The 16605-nt window shown below is 42.4% G+C and overlaps 2 protein-coding genes across 3 annotated transcripts in view; one reads left to right on the forward strand and one right to left on the reverse strand.

Moving 5' to 3' along the window:
- ST3GAL6 (ST3 beta-galactoside alpha-2,3-sialyltransferase 6) overlaps positions 1–1015 on the reverse strand; it is an 87541-nt gene extending 86526 nt beyond the window's left edge. The window contains exon 1 of one of the 2 annotated variants that reach the window (XM_086410640.1): positions 875–1015. The gene's annotated coding sequence lies outside the window, so the exon portion shown is untranslated. Of the gene's footprint in view, positions 1–450; positions 660–874 lie in introns of those variants that run through there. The other variant, XM_086410648.1, reaches the window with a different exon arrangement.
- Positions 285–16042, forward strand: LOC147380105 (uncharacterized). Its single transcript, XM_086415681.1, has 3 exons — positions 285–300; positions 424–978; positions 15859–16042. Exons 1-3 carry the CDS (start codon positions 285–287, stop codon positions 15924–15926), a joined length of 639 nt encoding a protein of 212 aa, XP_086271807.1. The 3' UTR covers positions 15927–16042.
- Positions 16043–16605: the final 563 nt, after the last annotated feature.

The following is a 16605-nucleotide window of genomic DNA, read 5'->3' on the forward strand; positions in this document are numbered from 1 at the left end:
TGCACTTTGCGCCAAATCGCCTCCGAGCTGGTTTCTTTAGGTCTAGTTCCACTGTGGCGGGAAGAAGGGTTTCTCGTAGATTTTTTCTAAGGTAAAACGAGAGAACTTTGCAGACCTCTCGCCCCGGGTCGCGTACATCCCCTTTTACAAAGAAACAATAGTGAGCGAGGAACCCGTCACCCCCGCCGGCCGCTCCAGTGCCCAGCGCCCCAGCCGCCCTTACCCGGTGAGCACCCGGGTCCGCGCGCCCCCCACTCCCTGAACCCGGGGCGCCGGGCAAGCGCATGCAGGCTCCTGGGGGTGGGAGGGTGCATGGAGGCGCGCCCCCCGGCCCCTGATCCTCAGCCTCAGAGGCAAAGCCCGCGGATCTCCCCACCCCCAACCTCCCTCCCCCACCCTCCCCCCGCCGATGCCAACCCGCAGCGAAGCGGGCTGGGGAGAGTTACTCGCCGAGGCCCAGGCGCGAAGACCGCAGAGGCGCGCGGGGCTCCGGGGCCGGGAGCTCGCCCGCAGCCGCTCTCTCCAGCCGGGTGCTGCCTCTCCCGCGGCAGCCGCAGCATCGAGCCGGCGGAAACCGGAGGACGGTAGCGCGGCTCAGCGGCGGCCCGGGAAGGAGGCAGTCTCCCAGACCCGGCGGGGGACCAGCGAGAAATCCGAGGCGCCCGGCGGCGCGTGCGCTGCCCACAGCGCCCGGGGCCGGATCCTCGGCGACTGCGCCGAGCGCCTCCGGAGTCGCGGGGAAGCTCCTCTCGCGGCAGCGGCTGTGGCCGCCGCCGAGTGCGCCGAGGAAGGTGCGGGGCAGTGAGGTGCAGAGAGAGCCGCTGGGGCCCGGCGTCCCCGGGCGGGCGAGGCTGGAGCGCGGCCGAGCCCCTACCTTTCCGGCTGGCGGGACTCCAGCCACGCGCCCTCCCCGGGCGTCCCGGACAGGAAAATCACCAAGGGAAGGCCCGGGGAAAGCGGCGGGTGGCTTTGGACGAGGTAGGAGGATCAGGTTCCACAGCCAAGGAGACACTCCTTTCCCGCCCCGGTTTGTTTGAAAGCTGCAGGGGAGAAAGAGAGGGGCGGCTAGGGAGCTTTCTCCTCCCCGCCGGGCTGGCAGGCGGCAGAAGTAAACACTTTTTGCTTGGCTCGGCGGGGACTTCTGTGACACGAGGCGGGGCAGGCGGTTGGTCCCCAGCAGAAAGGGCGGGAGTGTCCAGAGAGACCAGAATTTCTGGGCTCTGCCCTTCAAGGACAAATGTGTTAGTGCTTTTTGTCTTTTGGAGGAAACGATGCGTTAGGGGGAAGGAAGACGAAATGTGTATTTGCTTGTTAAAATAGGTCTCCCTTGAGAAATGCGTGTACTATAGTGATGATACTTGGATAGCTGTATTTTTTAAATGTCAGTGTTTGTGAAATAAATCATATGCCCTGGGAGAAGAGCCACAGACTTGGGTGCAGTTCAGAGTGAGTAACGTGTCAGGCCCTGAAACAAAGTCCTTTGTGATGGACCTTCTGGTGTTGGTGTTGATTTTAACAACAGCCCTAGGAGGCAGCACTTGTTATTTTCCCAATTTTATCAAAGAATCCGACTCGGCTGAGCACACACACACAATCAAAAAAACCCAGAGAGTTCAGGAATTCCCCAACCCGTACCCTTTCTACAAATTGCCTTTGTAGTAACCCACACAGATTTTGTAATTACAAAGGTGGTACCTCAGACATCTGAGTGGTGGTGATGGATTAGTTCCTCAACTGTGTCTGACTCTTTGAGACCCCATGGACTGTAGACCTCCAGGCTCCTCTGTCCATGGAATTTCCAGGCAAGAATACTGAAGTGGGTTATTTCCTTCCCCCAAGGAATCTTCCTCACCTCACCCAGGAAATGAATCTGGGCCTCCTGCATTTTAGGTGGTTTTCTGCATTGCAGGCAAATTCTCTACTGACTGAACCACAAGGAAGAGGGTATTTGTCCAACTGGGCCCATTTTTCTTGAAGTTACTATGCTCTTTTAGGTTCTGCTGAGTTTATTACCCTTCTTATGTTCATCATCTTCAGAATTAAAGCAGTGATTTTACCTCCTACTCTCTAGCTTTCCTAGGACTTTTTTTTTTTTTAAGATGTGGACCATTTTTTGTTAGTCTCTGTGGAATTTGTTACAATATTGCTTCTATTTTATGTTTTAGTGTTTCATCCCCAGGGCACATGAGACCTTGACTCCCTGACCAGGCATTGGAAGGTGAAGTCTTAAACAGTAGACTGCCAGGGAAGTCCCTTTCCTAGGATTCTTGAATCTGCAAAGTCATGTGCTAAGGGAAGAGGCAGTCCATTATTCTTAGGTGACATTTGTGCTTCTTCATAGTCAGTATTGGCCAAGAAGACACTACTCACCATGACCTAGTTCAAATTCCACTGCCTCCTCTGTCCTGTGTGACCTTGAACAAGTGACTTAACCTCAACGTGCTTCCTTTTGTAAAGTGAGAGAGTACAACCTCTCTTCACGGGTTGTGATGAGGATTAAAATAGATGATGAGGTAGAGAGTTCTTGGCACAATGCTTATCACAAAAAAAAATCAGGAAGTATGGATATTAACTACCAGTTCTTTCCTACCATGAGTCAGCTACCCTTCATGTATCATGTCTGTTCCTCCAGTTCATCCCGCAAACCAGAATAATCTTATCCCAGAAATGACAAAGTGGAGTCAGGAGGTTATGTAATATGCCCAAGATCATACCAACCCATTTTGGAGCTGTGATTTGAATGAAAGTACCTAGAACCAAAATCAGCTCTCTTTCCAGAATGCTTTGCCTGTTATGTAACTATCTGGGCAGGTGCTTTTGACATGTCAAAGATTTTTTTTAATGCAGAATACATTATTTCATGGGCACATGATTGCAACTATGTAAAATTTTTGAATTCTTGTGGAAGGTGGTAAAGAATTAAGCAGGGTAAATTTGTAGCAGTCTCTGGGCTACAATGTTTTCACAATGTAAAGATAATTAACTCAGCCTTTGTATAGATGATTTATTCTAATAAAGTGGGAGGGGAAGGGCCAGGAAATAGAGAACTATTGGGACATGCAGGGTCTTTTAAAGGTCCTTGAAACCATAATATTTAGGCAGTGTACACATAGGGTTGGACCAGTTTGCTAGGTTTGTTTTTTAATTACAGATGGTGTGATCTCTTTGAATTAAAATGACATTGTTTGATGGGATGTATCCCAGGGTATCCCGGGACCGGTGAAAGCCAGGTTCCCCACGCCAGCCTGGAGTGCCATTCAGCACTCTGGAGAATCACAGTCTAAAGTTCAAGAAAGTAGTATTTCTTCCTGACCCCAATATATGATCTGCCTTCCAAATTCTCACACCCTAGACCAAGAGCAGGCTTTCTTGGCATGATTGACATAGGACTGTCTACTCTATGCAGAAGAGACCTACTTGTAGGGGCATACTCTCAGCAGGTCACATCAGATCATAGTAGATGAATCCCAGGACTGGAGATACAAAGTGACAAGAGACCTCTTTCACACAATATCCTCTTTTAAGTTTATGGGGGAAAAAAAATGTTTTCTTTAACATTCTCAATATGCCAGCAAATTTGGAAAACTCAGCAGGGGCCACAGGACTAGAAAAGGTCAGTTTTCATTCCAATCACAAAGAAAGGCAATGCCAAAGAATGCTCAAACTACTGCATAGTCGTACTCATCTCACATGCTAGCAAAGTAATGCTCAAAATTCTCCAAGCCAGGCTTCAACAGTACACGAACTATGAACTTCCAAATGTTCAAGCTGGATTTAGAAAAGGCAAAGGAACCAGAGATCAAATTGCCAACATCCATTGGATCATCAAAAAAGCAAGAGAGTTCCAGAAAAACATCTATTTCTGCTTTATTGACTATGGCAAAGCCTTTGACTGTGTGGATCACAATAAACTGTGGAAAATTCTGAAAGAAATGGGAATACCAGACTACCTGACATGCCTCTTGAAAAACCTGTATGCAGGTCAGGAAGCAACAGTTACAACTGGACTTGGAACAACAGACTGGTTCCAAATAGGAAAAGGAGTACATCAAGGCTGTATATTGTCACCCTGCTTATTTAACTTACATGCAGAGTACATCATGAGAAATGCTGGGCTGGATGAAGCACAAGCTGGAATCAAGAGTGCAGTGAGAAATAGCAATAACCTCAGAAATGCAGATAACACCACCCTTATGGCAGAAAGTGAAGAAGAACTAAAGAGCCTCTTGATGAAAGTGAAAGAGGAGAATGAAAAAGTTGGCTTAAACCTCAACACTCAGAAAACTAAGATCATGGCATCTGGTCCCATCGCTTCAGGGGAAATAGATGGGGAAACAATGGAAACAGTGTCAGACTTTATTTTTGTGGGCTCCAAAATCATGCAGATGGTGACTGCAGCCATGAAATTAAAAGATGCTTGCTCCTTGGAAGAAAAGTTATGACCAACCTAGACAGCATATTAAAAAGCAGAGACATTGCTTTGCCAACAAAGGTCTGTCTAGTCATGGCTATGGTTTTTCCAGTGGTCATGTATGGATGTGAGGGTTGGACTCTAAGGAAAGCTGAGCACCGAAGAATTGATGCTTTTGAACTGTGTTGTTGGAGAAGACTTGAAAGTCCCTTGGACTGCAAGGAGATCCAACCAGTCCATCCTAAAGGAAATCAGTCCTGGGGAGTTGGTGATGGACAGGGAGGCCTGGTGTGCTACAATCTATGGGGTTGCAAAGAGTAGGACACAACTGAGCAACTTAACTGAACTGAACTTAACATTCTCAAGGCTTGGGGGATTTAGTTTTAAACAGTACCTGGCTCAAGACTGAACTTGACCAACATACAGTCCTTCTTCCAACTCTAGGTAAAGATCCTGCCAGATCTGTCTTCTGATTATCTTGTGGTTTTATCTCCTACAAGCAATTATTTGTCACAGTGGTAAAAAAATCCACCTACCAGTGCAGGAGATGTAAGAGACACAGGATCCACCCCTTATTCCGGAAGATCCCCTGGAGCAGGTAATGGCACCCTACTCTAGTATTCTTGCCTGGAGACTTCCATGGACAGAGGAGCCTGGTGGACTACAGTCCATGGGGTCACAAAGAGTCAAAGCCGACCAAGTGACTAAGCACAGGAAACTAAGACCTATCACACTGCCTGGTGCAGCCAAAAAGACAATTCAAGGATATGTGGATCTCAAAAATAATAAACCAGTGTGTAAGGAATGTAAATCTTAACTTAGAGCTATGACTCTGCCAGCAATGTAGAAAGTGGCAGTTAGTACTCTCAAGCGAACCCTAACTTCTCCAACATCTCTATTCCAGAGCAGGGTATCAGCTACATGTTTGCATACATAAATAAACATTGTATTGTTTTCCCCAGAATTGTGAGTGCATGAGAAAGGAATTCAAGTCTACCAGAAAGCTTATTTGCCACTTCATAAATGATAGTGTCTCCTGATTGTGCTTGTCCTGTCAAGGTTTCAGAGGTCTTAGTGGCTCAGTAGTTATCAGGGACTGTATTTACTCTCTTTCAACAAGCTAGCAGAGGAGGGTGGAACTGGGGCTCAAAGTGTTCTAAGCACAGGAGCATGTCAGTATCTATATGATGGGAGGCACAATTAAGACAGCTGATGGAAAATGATTGCAATATTATTAAAAATGGTTAATATCCAGAATAAATTAAGAATTCCTATGGATCAAAAAACAAAAAATAAGACAACCCATTTAAAAATAGAGCACAGAACATCAGCAAGCAATTCACTGAAGAAATACAAATTATCCAAAAACTTGCAAAAATTTTAGTGTCTTTTTTAAATAATAAAACTATGTGAAAAAATCTGAACAGTAATGAGAAATCAGATAAGCAAAAAAAAAGGGGGGGGGTGGTGAAAGAGTTAATGAGAGCTCCACTAGCTATCCAGTGCTTAAGAATCTTCCTGCCAGTGCAGGGGATGTGGGTTTCACAACTATGCAGCCCAGATGCTGCAACTACTGGAACTCAACTGCTCTAGAGTCATGCTCCGTGACAAGAGAAGCCACCACAAGGAGAAGCCTGAACACTGCAACAAAGACCCAGCACAGCCAAAAATAAAATAAGTGAATCTTTTTTTAAAAATAAGTGAGTTAATGAATTTCTGGCAAAGGTGGCAAGGAATCTATTCAAGTAAGTGTAAAGAACTACTTCCTTTTTAGAGGGCAGTTTGGTGGCTGCTATCAGATCAGGGAAGGAGTACATCAAGGCTGTATATTGTCACCCTGCTTATTTAACTTATATGCAGAGTACATCATGAGAAATGCTGGGCTGAAGAAGCACAAGCTGGAATCAAGATTGCTGGGAGAAATACCAATAACCTCAGATATACAGATGACACCACCCTTATGGCAGAAAGTGAAGAGGAACTCAAAAGCCTCTTGATGAAAGTGAAAGAGGAGAGTGAAAAAGTTGGCTTAAAGCTCAACATTCAGAAAACGAAGATCATGGCATCTGGTCCCGTCACTTCATGGCAAATAGATGGGGAACAGTGGAAACTGTGAGAGAGTTTATTTTGGGGGCTCCAAAATCACTGCAGATGGTGATTGCAGCCATGAAATTAAAAGATGCTTGCTCCTTGGAAGAAAAGCTATGACCAACCTAGAGAGCTTATTAAAAAGTAGAGACATTACTATGCCAAAGGTCCGTCTAGTCAAAGCTATGATTTTTCCAGTGGTCATATATGGATGTGAGAGTTGGACTATAAAGAAAGCTGAGCTCCAAAAAATTAATGCTTTTGAACTCTGGTGTTGGAGAAGACTCTTTAGAACCCCTTGGACTGCAAAGAGATCCAACTAGTCCATCCTAAAGGAAATCAGTCCTGAATATTCATTGGAAGGACTGATGCTGAAGCTGAAACTTCAATACTTTGGCCACCTGATGGGAAGAATTGACTCATTTGAAAAGACCCTGATGGTGGGAAAGATTGAAGGCGGGAGGAGAAGGGGCCAGCAGAGGATGAGATGGTTGGATGGCATCACGGACTCAACGGACATGAGTTTGAGTAACCTCTGGGAGTTGGTGATGGATAGGGAGGCCTAGTGTGATGCAGTCCATGGGGTTGCAGAGTCGGACAGGACTGAATGACTGAACTGAACTGATCAGATGTAAAAAGTTGTTTGGGATTTGAATTTCAAAACCCTCATTAAAGTTCCTTGACTTTTCTCCCTGCAAGATAGTTCTGGCCTCAAGCCAAGTGATTTAGGAATGAGGATCGGAAGGGAAAGGACCTGAAATCTCTCAACCAACTCCCAGTTACCCCATCAATGAAGAGGTTGGCCTTCCTGATTGCTGGGTAACTCCCTTCACAGCACCCCCTGATGGCAGGACAGCCCCTCCCCCAAGATAGTAGCCCCCCACCACCCCCCACCCCCGGAGTTGTGTGGGGCAGTGCACAAAGCTGCTGTATCTTAGAGCAGCTTGCTCAGAGCTCTTGTTCAATTCTGAGAAGCATTCAATGCCTGGATCACTGTCCTAGCAGATATGCCCCCTCCCCATCTATCTATGAAGATGCTCTGCTAATATCCAGTCCTGTGACTGATAATTCAAGCAAAATATACAGGTCACTTCACTCAGAGCTCTCAGACCATTAATGATAAAAATTATGACATTTTAAACTAACACATTTGTCTCATAACTGGTTTACAGGGCTGAACTTTTGCTACTTCATTTCATGGGAGTGTTGCTATAGGATGGATCCCTAAAAGCGGAATTGCTGGGCAAAGTGTACATAAACCTACACTCAAATAATTAACTATATTTTTATGTTCAAAAATTTATACTTAAAAGAAAATATTTTCCATAGCACTCCTGAAGCAGAGTGCAAGGTGGAGTCATTACAGTGGGCTATGAGTGGCACAAAGGCTTCTCTGTGTTTCCCAAACTCTGCTGCTGCTAAGTCGCTTCAGTCGTGTCCAACTCTGCGCGACCCCATAGACGGCAGCCCACCAGGCTCCCCCGTCCCTGGGATTCTCCAGGCAAGAACACTGGAGTGGGTTGCCATTTCCTTCTCCAATGCCTGAAAGTGAAAAGTGAAAGTGAAGTAGCTCAGTCGTGTCCGACTCTTAGCGACCCCATGGACTGCAGCCCACCAGGCTCCTCTGCCCATGGGATTTTCCAGGCAAGAGTACTGGAGTGGGTTGCCATTGCTTTCTCCGTCCCAAACTCTAGTCTGCTGTAAATGCATGTTCCTTTCAAATCAGCAATTTTATGTTTTAGGACTCCATCCTGCATAAATAATTACATAAGAACACAAAAATATGTATGGGGTTGGTCATAGAAGCATTACTTGTAATGTTTAAAAACAGGAAAATAATAGAAAGAATAGAAAGTGATTAATTATATTATGGTAGTATATCCTGGGTTTCTCTGATAGCTCCTTTGGTAAACAATCCATGGGCAATACAGGAGACCCCAGTTTGATTCCTGGGTTGGGAAGATCCGCTGGAGATGGGATAGGCTACCCACTCTAGTGTTCTTGGGGTTCCCTTGTGGCTCAGCTGGTAAAGAATCTGCCTGCAATGTGGGAGACCTGGATTTGATCCCTGGGTTGGGAAGATACCTGGAGAAGGGAACAGTTACCCACTTCCGTATTCTGGCCTGGAAAAATGAATGCAACTATTGCAAAACCATTAGAAATCTGCATATACATATACTAATATGATGACAGCCATTATATTGGCTTTAGAAGTTCTACATTCATAAAACATATTGTGCAATTCATTTATATCAAGCAGAAAAAATAAAGGATCACTGACGTGTGTATATATTTGTGAGTACGTAAGAAAAGGTCCTAAAGACTACACGACAAAATGTTGACAGAGATTTCTTCTAGAATTACAGTGGCAGAGGAAGAAAGGGAAGGAGGATTTTTTGCTGTATACTCTAAATGTTTCTAACTTGTGATATTTATAATGTATATGAGTAATATTTGTAATTTTTAAAAAGACACTAACAAAGTTATTTGTGTTTGGGAAAGACAGTAAAAAAGTGTCAAATAAAAATGCATCCGTGTTTAGGTACAAATTTGAATTCTTTAACTTGGTGATTCCTTACCTGTATGCTCTTTATTCTATACAGTGTGTTTTTCCAATCAATAGAGACCAGATAAAAATATCAGATGAAAACAAAAATAAAACCCTTAAGCCCACATTGAAAGAACAAGAGGAAAATCTATGTGAATCTTGCTTTTATTTTGAAGTGGGAAAAACTAGGCATGAAAGAAGCTTGAAGAAAAAGGTTAATACATTTGACTTCACAAAAATGCAGTTTCTAAAGATAAAATACACCAAAAAATAAAAAGACAAGCTGGGAAAAAATACTTGCAGCACATATCAAATGGTTTCTCTTCTTATTAGGCCAAGAGCTCTTAGGAGGCAAAAAAAAAAAAAAAAAAAATCAAGAATTTAGTAGAAAAATAGGGAAACTACATGGAAATAACAGCAGTCTGAGGAGAAAAATAAACATTACTTAATTAAACAAATATGTATGCCTGCTATGTGCCAGATACCATTCTAAACAGGTATATATTAATAGCAGTGAAGAAAACAGACAGTAATTTCTGGCTCTTTGGAGCTTACATTCTAGTAAATTTGAAAAGAATCTTGACTTCACTAATCAAATTTAAAGCTATATATCATTTACACTTATTGGTGAAAATCATGATTATTAAAACTTAGTGTGAAGATAATTTCTCGTGCTTTTGGTGCAAATGCAAACTGGTGAGGTTTTTCCAAAGGATATTTTAATAAAGTCAATTATAATTTTAAACATGAACACTTTACTGTAGAATATATACTTTATGTATACATTATATATACTTTATGTATACAATGTATACTTTATTGTAGCAGTTCCACTGATAGAAACTTCTGTTGCAGACACCTTACATAGTTATGCAAAGTTGTGTTTAAGAATTGCCATTTAGATATTGCTTATTAATGGCAGCCCACTCCAGTACACTTGCCTGGAAAATCCCATGGACAGAGAAGCCTGGTAGGCTACAGTCCATGGGGTCGCAGAGAGTTGGACACGACTGAGTGACTTCACTTTCTTATTGCTTATTAAATATAATGAAGAGATACCAGAATGAGTCAAACAACCATTGCTAAGGGATTGGAGTTGTAGGGATCACATATACAAGAGATTTCTGTGTAATCACTAAAACCATGAACTAGTCCTGCATCTAATGACTTGGAATAATGTCTAAGATATTATTAAATTTTAGCAGCAAGTTGCTAAACAGGTTGCCTAGTAGGATCCTGTTATTGTGAGATGTAAAAAAATAAAAAAGTAATAGAAATAATGATGGTTATAATAAAACTTATGTTAGAACACTAACAGAAGGTGTCTAAGGGGATACACACCAGCCATGAACATGAACCACCTCTGGAGGATGTATTCATGGAGGACTTTTCTTTCTAAATTATAAATTTCTGAATGTTTGATTTGCACAATAAGCACCTATTTATTTGTAACCAAAATTTCAAAACATGTTTTAGGATTTTTTACATGCAGTAGAAACTTGCTTAGAAGCATATCAAAATACTTAGAATGCTTGACCCTCCTCCAGTAGTTTTTCTGAGAAGTGACAATAAAAACTCTCTTGTAAAGGGTGATTGTACACCATTTTCATCAGAACCCTGATAGTGATGGTGTTTTAGGGTTTCTATTATTCTCAATTTTTGAATTAAAAGGGACTCAGTTAGTGGAAGCGATGGAGTTCCACCAGAGCTATTTAAAATCCTAAAAGATGATGCTATTAAAGCACTGCACTCAATATATTAGCAAATTTGGAAAACCCAGCAATGGCCACAGGACAGGAGAAGGTCAATTTTCATGCCAGTTCCCAAGAAGGACAGGACTATAGAATGTTCAAACTACCAGACAGCTGTACTCACTTCCTCTGCTAGTAAGGTTACGCTCAAAATCCTTCAAGCTAGGCTTCAGCAGTACTTGAATCAAGAACTTCCAGATATACAAACTGGGTTAAAAGGCAGAGGAACCAGAGATTAAATTGTCAACATTTGCTGGGTCATAAAGGAAGCAAGGGAATTCCAGGAAACATCTGCTTCTGTTTCATCGACTATGCTAAAGCCTTTGACTGTATGAATCATAACAAACTGTGAAAAACTCTTATCAGACCATCTTAACTGTTTCCTGGGAAACCTGTTTGCAGCTCAAGAAGCAACAGTTAGAACCTTACATGGAACAATTGACTGGTTCAACACTGAGAAAGGAGTAGGTCAAGGCTGTTTATTGTCACCCTGCTTATTTAACTTATATGCAGAGCACATCATGCAAAATGCCAGGCATGATGAGTTACAAGCTGGAACCAAGATTGCCAGGAGAAATATCAACAACCTCAGATATGCAGATGGTATCACTTTAATAGCAGAAAGCAAAGAGGATCTAAAGAGCCTCTTGATGAAGGTGAAAAGGAGAGTGAAAAACCTGGCTTAAAACTCAATATTAAAAAAACTAACATCACAATATCCAGTCCCATCACTTAATGGCAAATAGAAGGGAGAAAAGTGGAAGCAGTGACAAATTTCCTCTCCTTGGGCTCTAAAATCACTATGGATGGTGACTGCAGTCATGAAATTAAAAGATGTTTGCTCCTTGGAAGGAAAACTATGACAAACATAGACAGAGGATTAAAAAGAAAAGACATCACTTTGCCAACAAAGGTCCGTCTAGTTAAACCTATGGTTTTCCCAGTAATCATGTATGGATGTGAGAGTTGGACCATAAAGAAGGCAGAGCATGGAAGAATTGATCCTTTCAAACTGTGGTACTGGAGAAGACTCTTAAGAATCCCTTAGACTGCAAGGAGATCACACCAGTCAATTCTTTTTTTTTTTTTTTTCCATTTCCACATGCAATCTTTTTTTTTTTTTTTAAATTCTACATAATTGTATTAGTTTTGCCAAATATCAAAATGAATCCGCCACAGGTATACATGTGTTCCCCATCCTGGACCCTCCTCCCTCCTCCCTCCCCATACCATCCCTCTGGGTCGTCCCAGTGCACTAGCCCCAAGCATCCAGTATCGTGCATCGAACCTGGACTGGCAACTCGTTTCTTACATGATATTTTACATGTTTCAATGTCATTCTCCCAAATCTTCCCACCCTCTCCCTCTCCCACAGAGTCCATAAGACTGTTCTATACATCAGTGTCTCTTTTGCTGTCTCATACACAGGGTTATTGTTACCATCTTTCTAAATTCCATATATATGCATTAGTATACTGTATTTATGTTTTTCCTTCTGGCTTACTTCACTCTGTATAATAGGCTCCAGTTTCATCCACCTCATTAGAACTGATTCAAATGTATTCTTTTTAATGGCTGAGTAATACTCCATTGTGTATATGTACCACAGCTTTCTTATCCATTCATCTGCTGATGGACATCTAGGTTGCTTCCATGTCCTGGCTATTATAAACAGTGCTGCGATGAACATTGGGGTACACGTGTCTCTTTCCCTTCTGGTTTCCTCAGTGTGTATGCCTAGCAGTGGGATTGCTGGATCATAAGGCAGTTCTATTTCCAGTTTTTTAAGGAATCTCCACACTGTTCTCCATAGTGGCTGTACTAGTTTGCATTCCCACCAACAGTGTAAGAGGGTTCCCTTTTCTCCACACCCTCTCCAGCATTTATTATTTGTAGACTTTTGGATCGCAGCCATTCTGCACACCAGTCAATTCTGATGCTGGGAAAGATTGAGGGCATGAAGAGAAGGGGTGGCAGAGAATGAGATGGTTTAGATGGCATCACTGACTCAATGGATATGAGTTTGAGCAAACCCCAGGAGAAAGTGAAGGACAGGGAAGCCCGGCATACTGCAGTTCATGGGGTTCGCAAAGAGTTGGACACGACAGCAAGTGAACAATCAGGGTTTCATTGATTTAGTCATTTATAGGTTTATCGAGAACCTACTGTATGCCCAGCACAATGACAATTGAGGCATTAAACATACAGAATCCTAGACACTGGAGTTTCTGCCTTGAGAAGTGATATGAGGGAAATAGGCTCATAAGTTTCAGACTACAAACACTTTCTGAGATTCTGTGTCATACATTGGCTAAGTTCAAAGAACACAGTGGTGAATGTCCAAAATTCCCAACATGATGATGATTGCAAATGAGCATACTTGTAGACTAACACTGTTTATCAGGGTTTTGTAACTGCTGGAGATAAACAGCCTGGTGGAAACTAGAGGAAACAACTTCCTGGGAGAACTTGGAGAGATAACTTTGGAAATTTGCTTTATGCAAAAAAATAATCTTCCTGGTCTATTTTTTCCTAAATATTTTTCTTTTCTAGTGTTTGCTTAAAATGACATGCACTTACTTAGAATTTGCCAGAAGACAATCTTACCCAAGTTTCTTAGCCACTGAAATATGAATGACTTTTCCTAAAAGAGCTTTAGAGTTCTTACATTCTCCTGGCCGCCTAACATAGCTCAATAGCCTAATTATTGCTCCAGATTGTCATCCCCACCTCAGGGTTTCTAATTCTGTGGAACTAGAGTGTGGCCTGGGAATTTTTATTTCTAATAGGTTTCCAGAAGTAGCTGATGCCACTTCAAAAACGGTTTAGGGAATTAAATATACCGACTTCCCAAGTTAAAGACTTTATTAAAGGACTGTGAGACAGATGATATCTCCGATTCATAGGAGGAATAACAAGGTTCTTAACAAAACACAAATGTAGATAGGTAGGCAAGACACAATAATAAATATTTTCAGTTCAGTTCAGTCGCTTAGTCGTGTCCGACTCTTTACAGCCCCATGGACTGCAGCACAGCAGGCCTCCCTGTCCATCACCAACTCCCGGAGTTTACCCAAACTCATGTCCATTGAGTCATCCAATAAATATTTTATATCCTATTTAATAAGTGCAAGGATCTATTAGCTTGAGGTCAGAAATTTCATTCTATCACTGATTTTCAGGATTCAAAATACTTTAAAGGTGCTTTATGGTTTAACTTCAGATAAATTTTCTTTTTCTCTCCCATACACAGATGTTTTAGAAATTTAGATTAAAAACAATTTCTAACTACATCCAAATGCATAATGTTAGGTTCTGTGATGAGAATACAGTCCCAAGCCTATGGGGGAATTTGTTTTTTCTTGTGAATGGGCTCTTGGGAAACAGACTTCTAAGGTAGCAGCATCAGTGAGTGCAAACAACAGGCATAGGATGGCGGTGACAATCCAGAGGGTTTGAACAACATGTGGGGGCAGATGCCAACTAAGAGCCTTTAAAAAATGAGAAGAGAGCATCTATATTTGTAGATTAATCTGTCTGTAGTCTGAAAACTCAACGTGCCGAACATCAAGAGGACGAGAAGACGGCTAGCTGTCATTGAGTGAGTGATTTTAGTCCTGTCTGACTCTTTGCTACCCCATGGACTGTAGCACAGCATTCACAGTTTCTGGGGATTAGGATATAGACAGTTTTGGGAGGGAGCATTATCTGGCTTCCCACACGTGCTATTTATTTTGTTCTGGTCAAAAGCCATTTGGAGCAGTGTTTTCAATACCAGGCATCACATAATAAATTATATTCTACAGAAGAGAAAAATCGTCAGTCATTCATTTAGCATTTGTAAAGTGTTCACTATGTTCCAGTCACTTGGCAAGAAGAACTCTGGAGATAAGAGCATAGCAGGTTGTAGAATCTAATGCTCATGAGCCAGGACCCTGGAGTCTAATCATCTGGTTTTGAATCCGGGTCTCACCATTTATATACTGTGTGACCTCACAAATGACTTAACCTCTCTGTGTCTCAGTGTTGTCATTTATGAAACTGAGATAAAGTTTTAACTGTCCCATAGGGTTCCTGTGAAGGCTAAGTGAGACACTCGATGAAGCCTTTGGCATAATGACTGCATGTTGAGTTCAGTATATGTTGGTACTGAGGAGGCATGAGAGGACAACACCAGAGAAGGGGGTGCAGAATGACCACAAGGAATTTGAAAAGGCTTTCCAGAGGTAGGTTTTGAAAGTTGAGTTTCTCCTAGTTCATCAACGAGAAATAAAAAATGTGTAGTGAGAAGACATAGTAAAGGATTTGGAAACCATAAGGACTGGCTGAGCCGATTGAGGGATTTAAGCTTAGTAGCTTCGGGAATAGGGATCAGAGTCACATGAGAGCTGCATTTAAATCCTCTTGCAGTTAAAGCAACAGAAAGTAATTACTTATTTTACTTCTATCCAGAAAAATAGCCAAGCCTAAGTGAAAATGACAAAAGCAACATTCATCTCAGTATTTGGAACAACTTGTGAATAATAAGGATTCCTTTTTATAATGGGGTGGGAGAAAGTGACAATCATTCACTTGTGTCCAACTCTTTGCAACCCCATGGAATTCTCCAGGCCAGGATACTGGAGTGGGTAGCTGTTCCCTTCTCCAGGGGATCTTCCCAATCCAGGAATCAAATTGGGGTCTCCTGGATTGCAGGCGGATTCTTTACCAACTGAGCTATCAGGGAGAAGCTGATATAAATGGTGGGAGAAGGAGTGATACAAACCCTTCTTTGTGCCCCACTGACCGTCAGACACACTGCCTTCTTGAAAGAATGGTTGGTCTGAAATCCATTTTCCCCTGCTCTCAAAACCCAAGTATTTTGAGAACTCAATGGGCCATAAACTTTAAGGGAGATTGGACTTTTTCCAGCCCCAGGGGTGTAAATCAGGATTGGCTTGAACCAACCATGTAACCACTGTGGTTGAGGAGGTCAATAACAGGCATGCCTTTGGAAATTTTTTCCTATCTCTTCAGAAGGTAAATGAAAAAAATGAGTGTTCTCTCTGTCTTTCTTCCAGGAATGAGCCATCAAGTTAGCATCTGGAGATGGCAGAACAACAAGACAGAAAGGATGGATCCTTCATGAGATGGACCAGCTGCTAAATTATCCAATTCTGGAATTGTTGTACAGTTAATTTACCAAATTGTGTATGCCATATATTATATTAATATGTAATATATTAAAATACACTCACTGTTAAAGTCAGTCACATTTTTCATCTTACAGCCTGAAAAGCGTCTTGCAGTACAACTAGCACCCTAGTATGCTGACAATCCGGGCTCTCATCAGAAAATAACCATGGACCCTCTATGAGTGAGTGAAAGTCACTCAGTCGTGTCCAACTCTTTGTGACCCCATGAGTCCATGGAATTCTCTAGGCCAGAAAACTGGAGTGGGTAGCCTTTCCCTTCTTGGCCCCTCTATAGAGTTTATAAAAATGCAGGCTTTGAGAACTAATTTTAAATCAAGATTACTGCTTGATTTCCAGGTGGAAAATTCTGTTAGACATGTTTCTTAGTTCATTTTTTCTCTACTTATCTTTAATTTTATCTTTTGGACCAAACCATATCATTAAAGGGGCTTCCCAGGTGGCACTAGTGGTAAAGAACCCACCTGCCAATGCAGGAGATGTAAGAGACTGCAGGTTCGATCCCTGGGTCAGGAAGATCCCCTGGAGAAGGGCATGGCAACCCACTCCAGTATTCCTGGCTGGAGAATCCCACAGATAGAGGAGCCTGGCGGACTACAGACCATGTGGTTGCAA

The sequence above is a fragment of the Bos grunniens genome, chromosome 1, assembly GCF_055505025.1.
Source record: "Bos grunniens cultivar Pamir isolate PY7600 chromosome 1, Bosgru_T2T1.0, whole genome shotgun sequence".
Taxonomy (NCBI): Eukaryota; Metazoa; Chordata; class Mammalia; order Artiodactyla; family Bovidae; genus Bos; species Bos grunniens.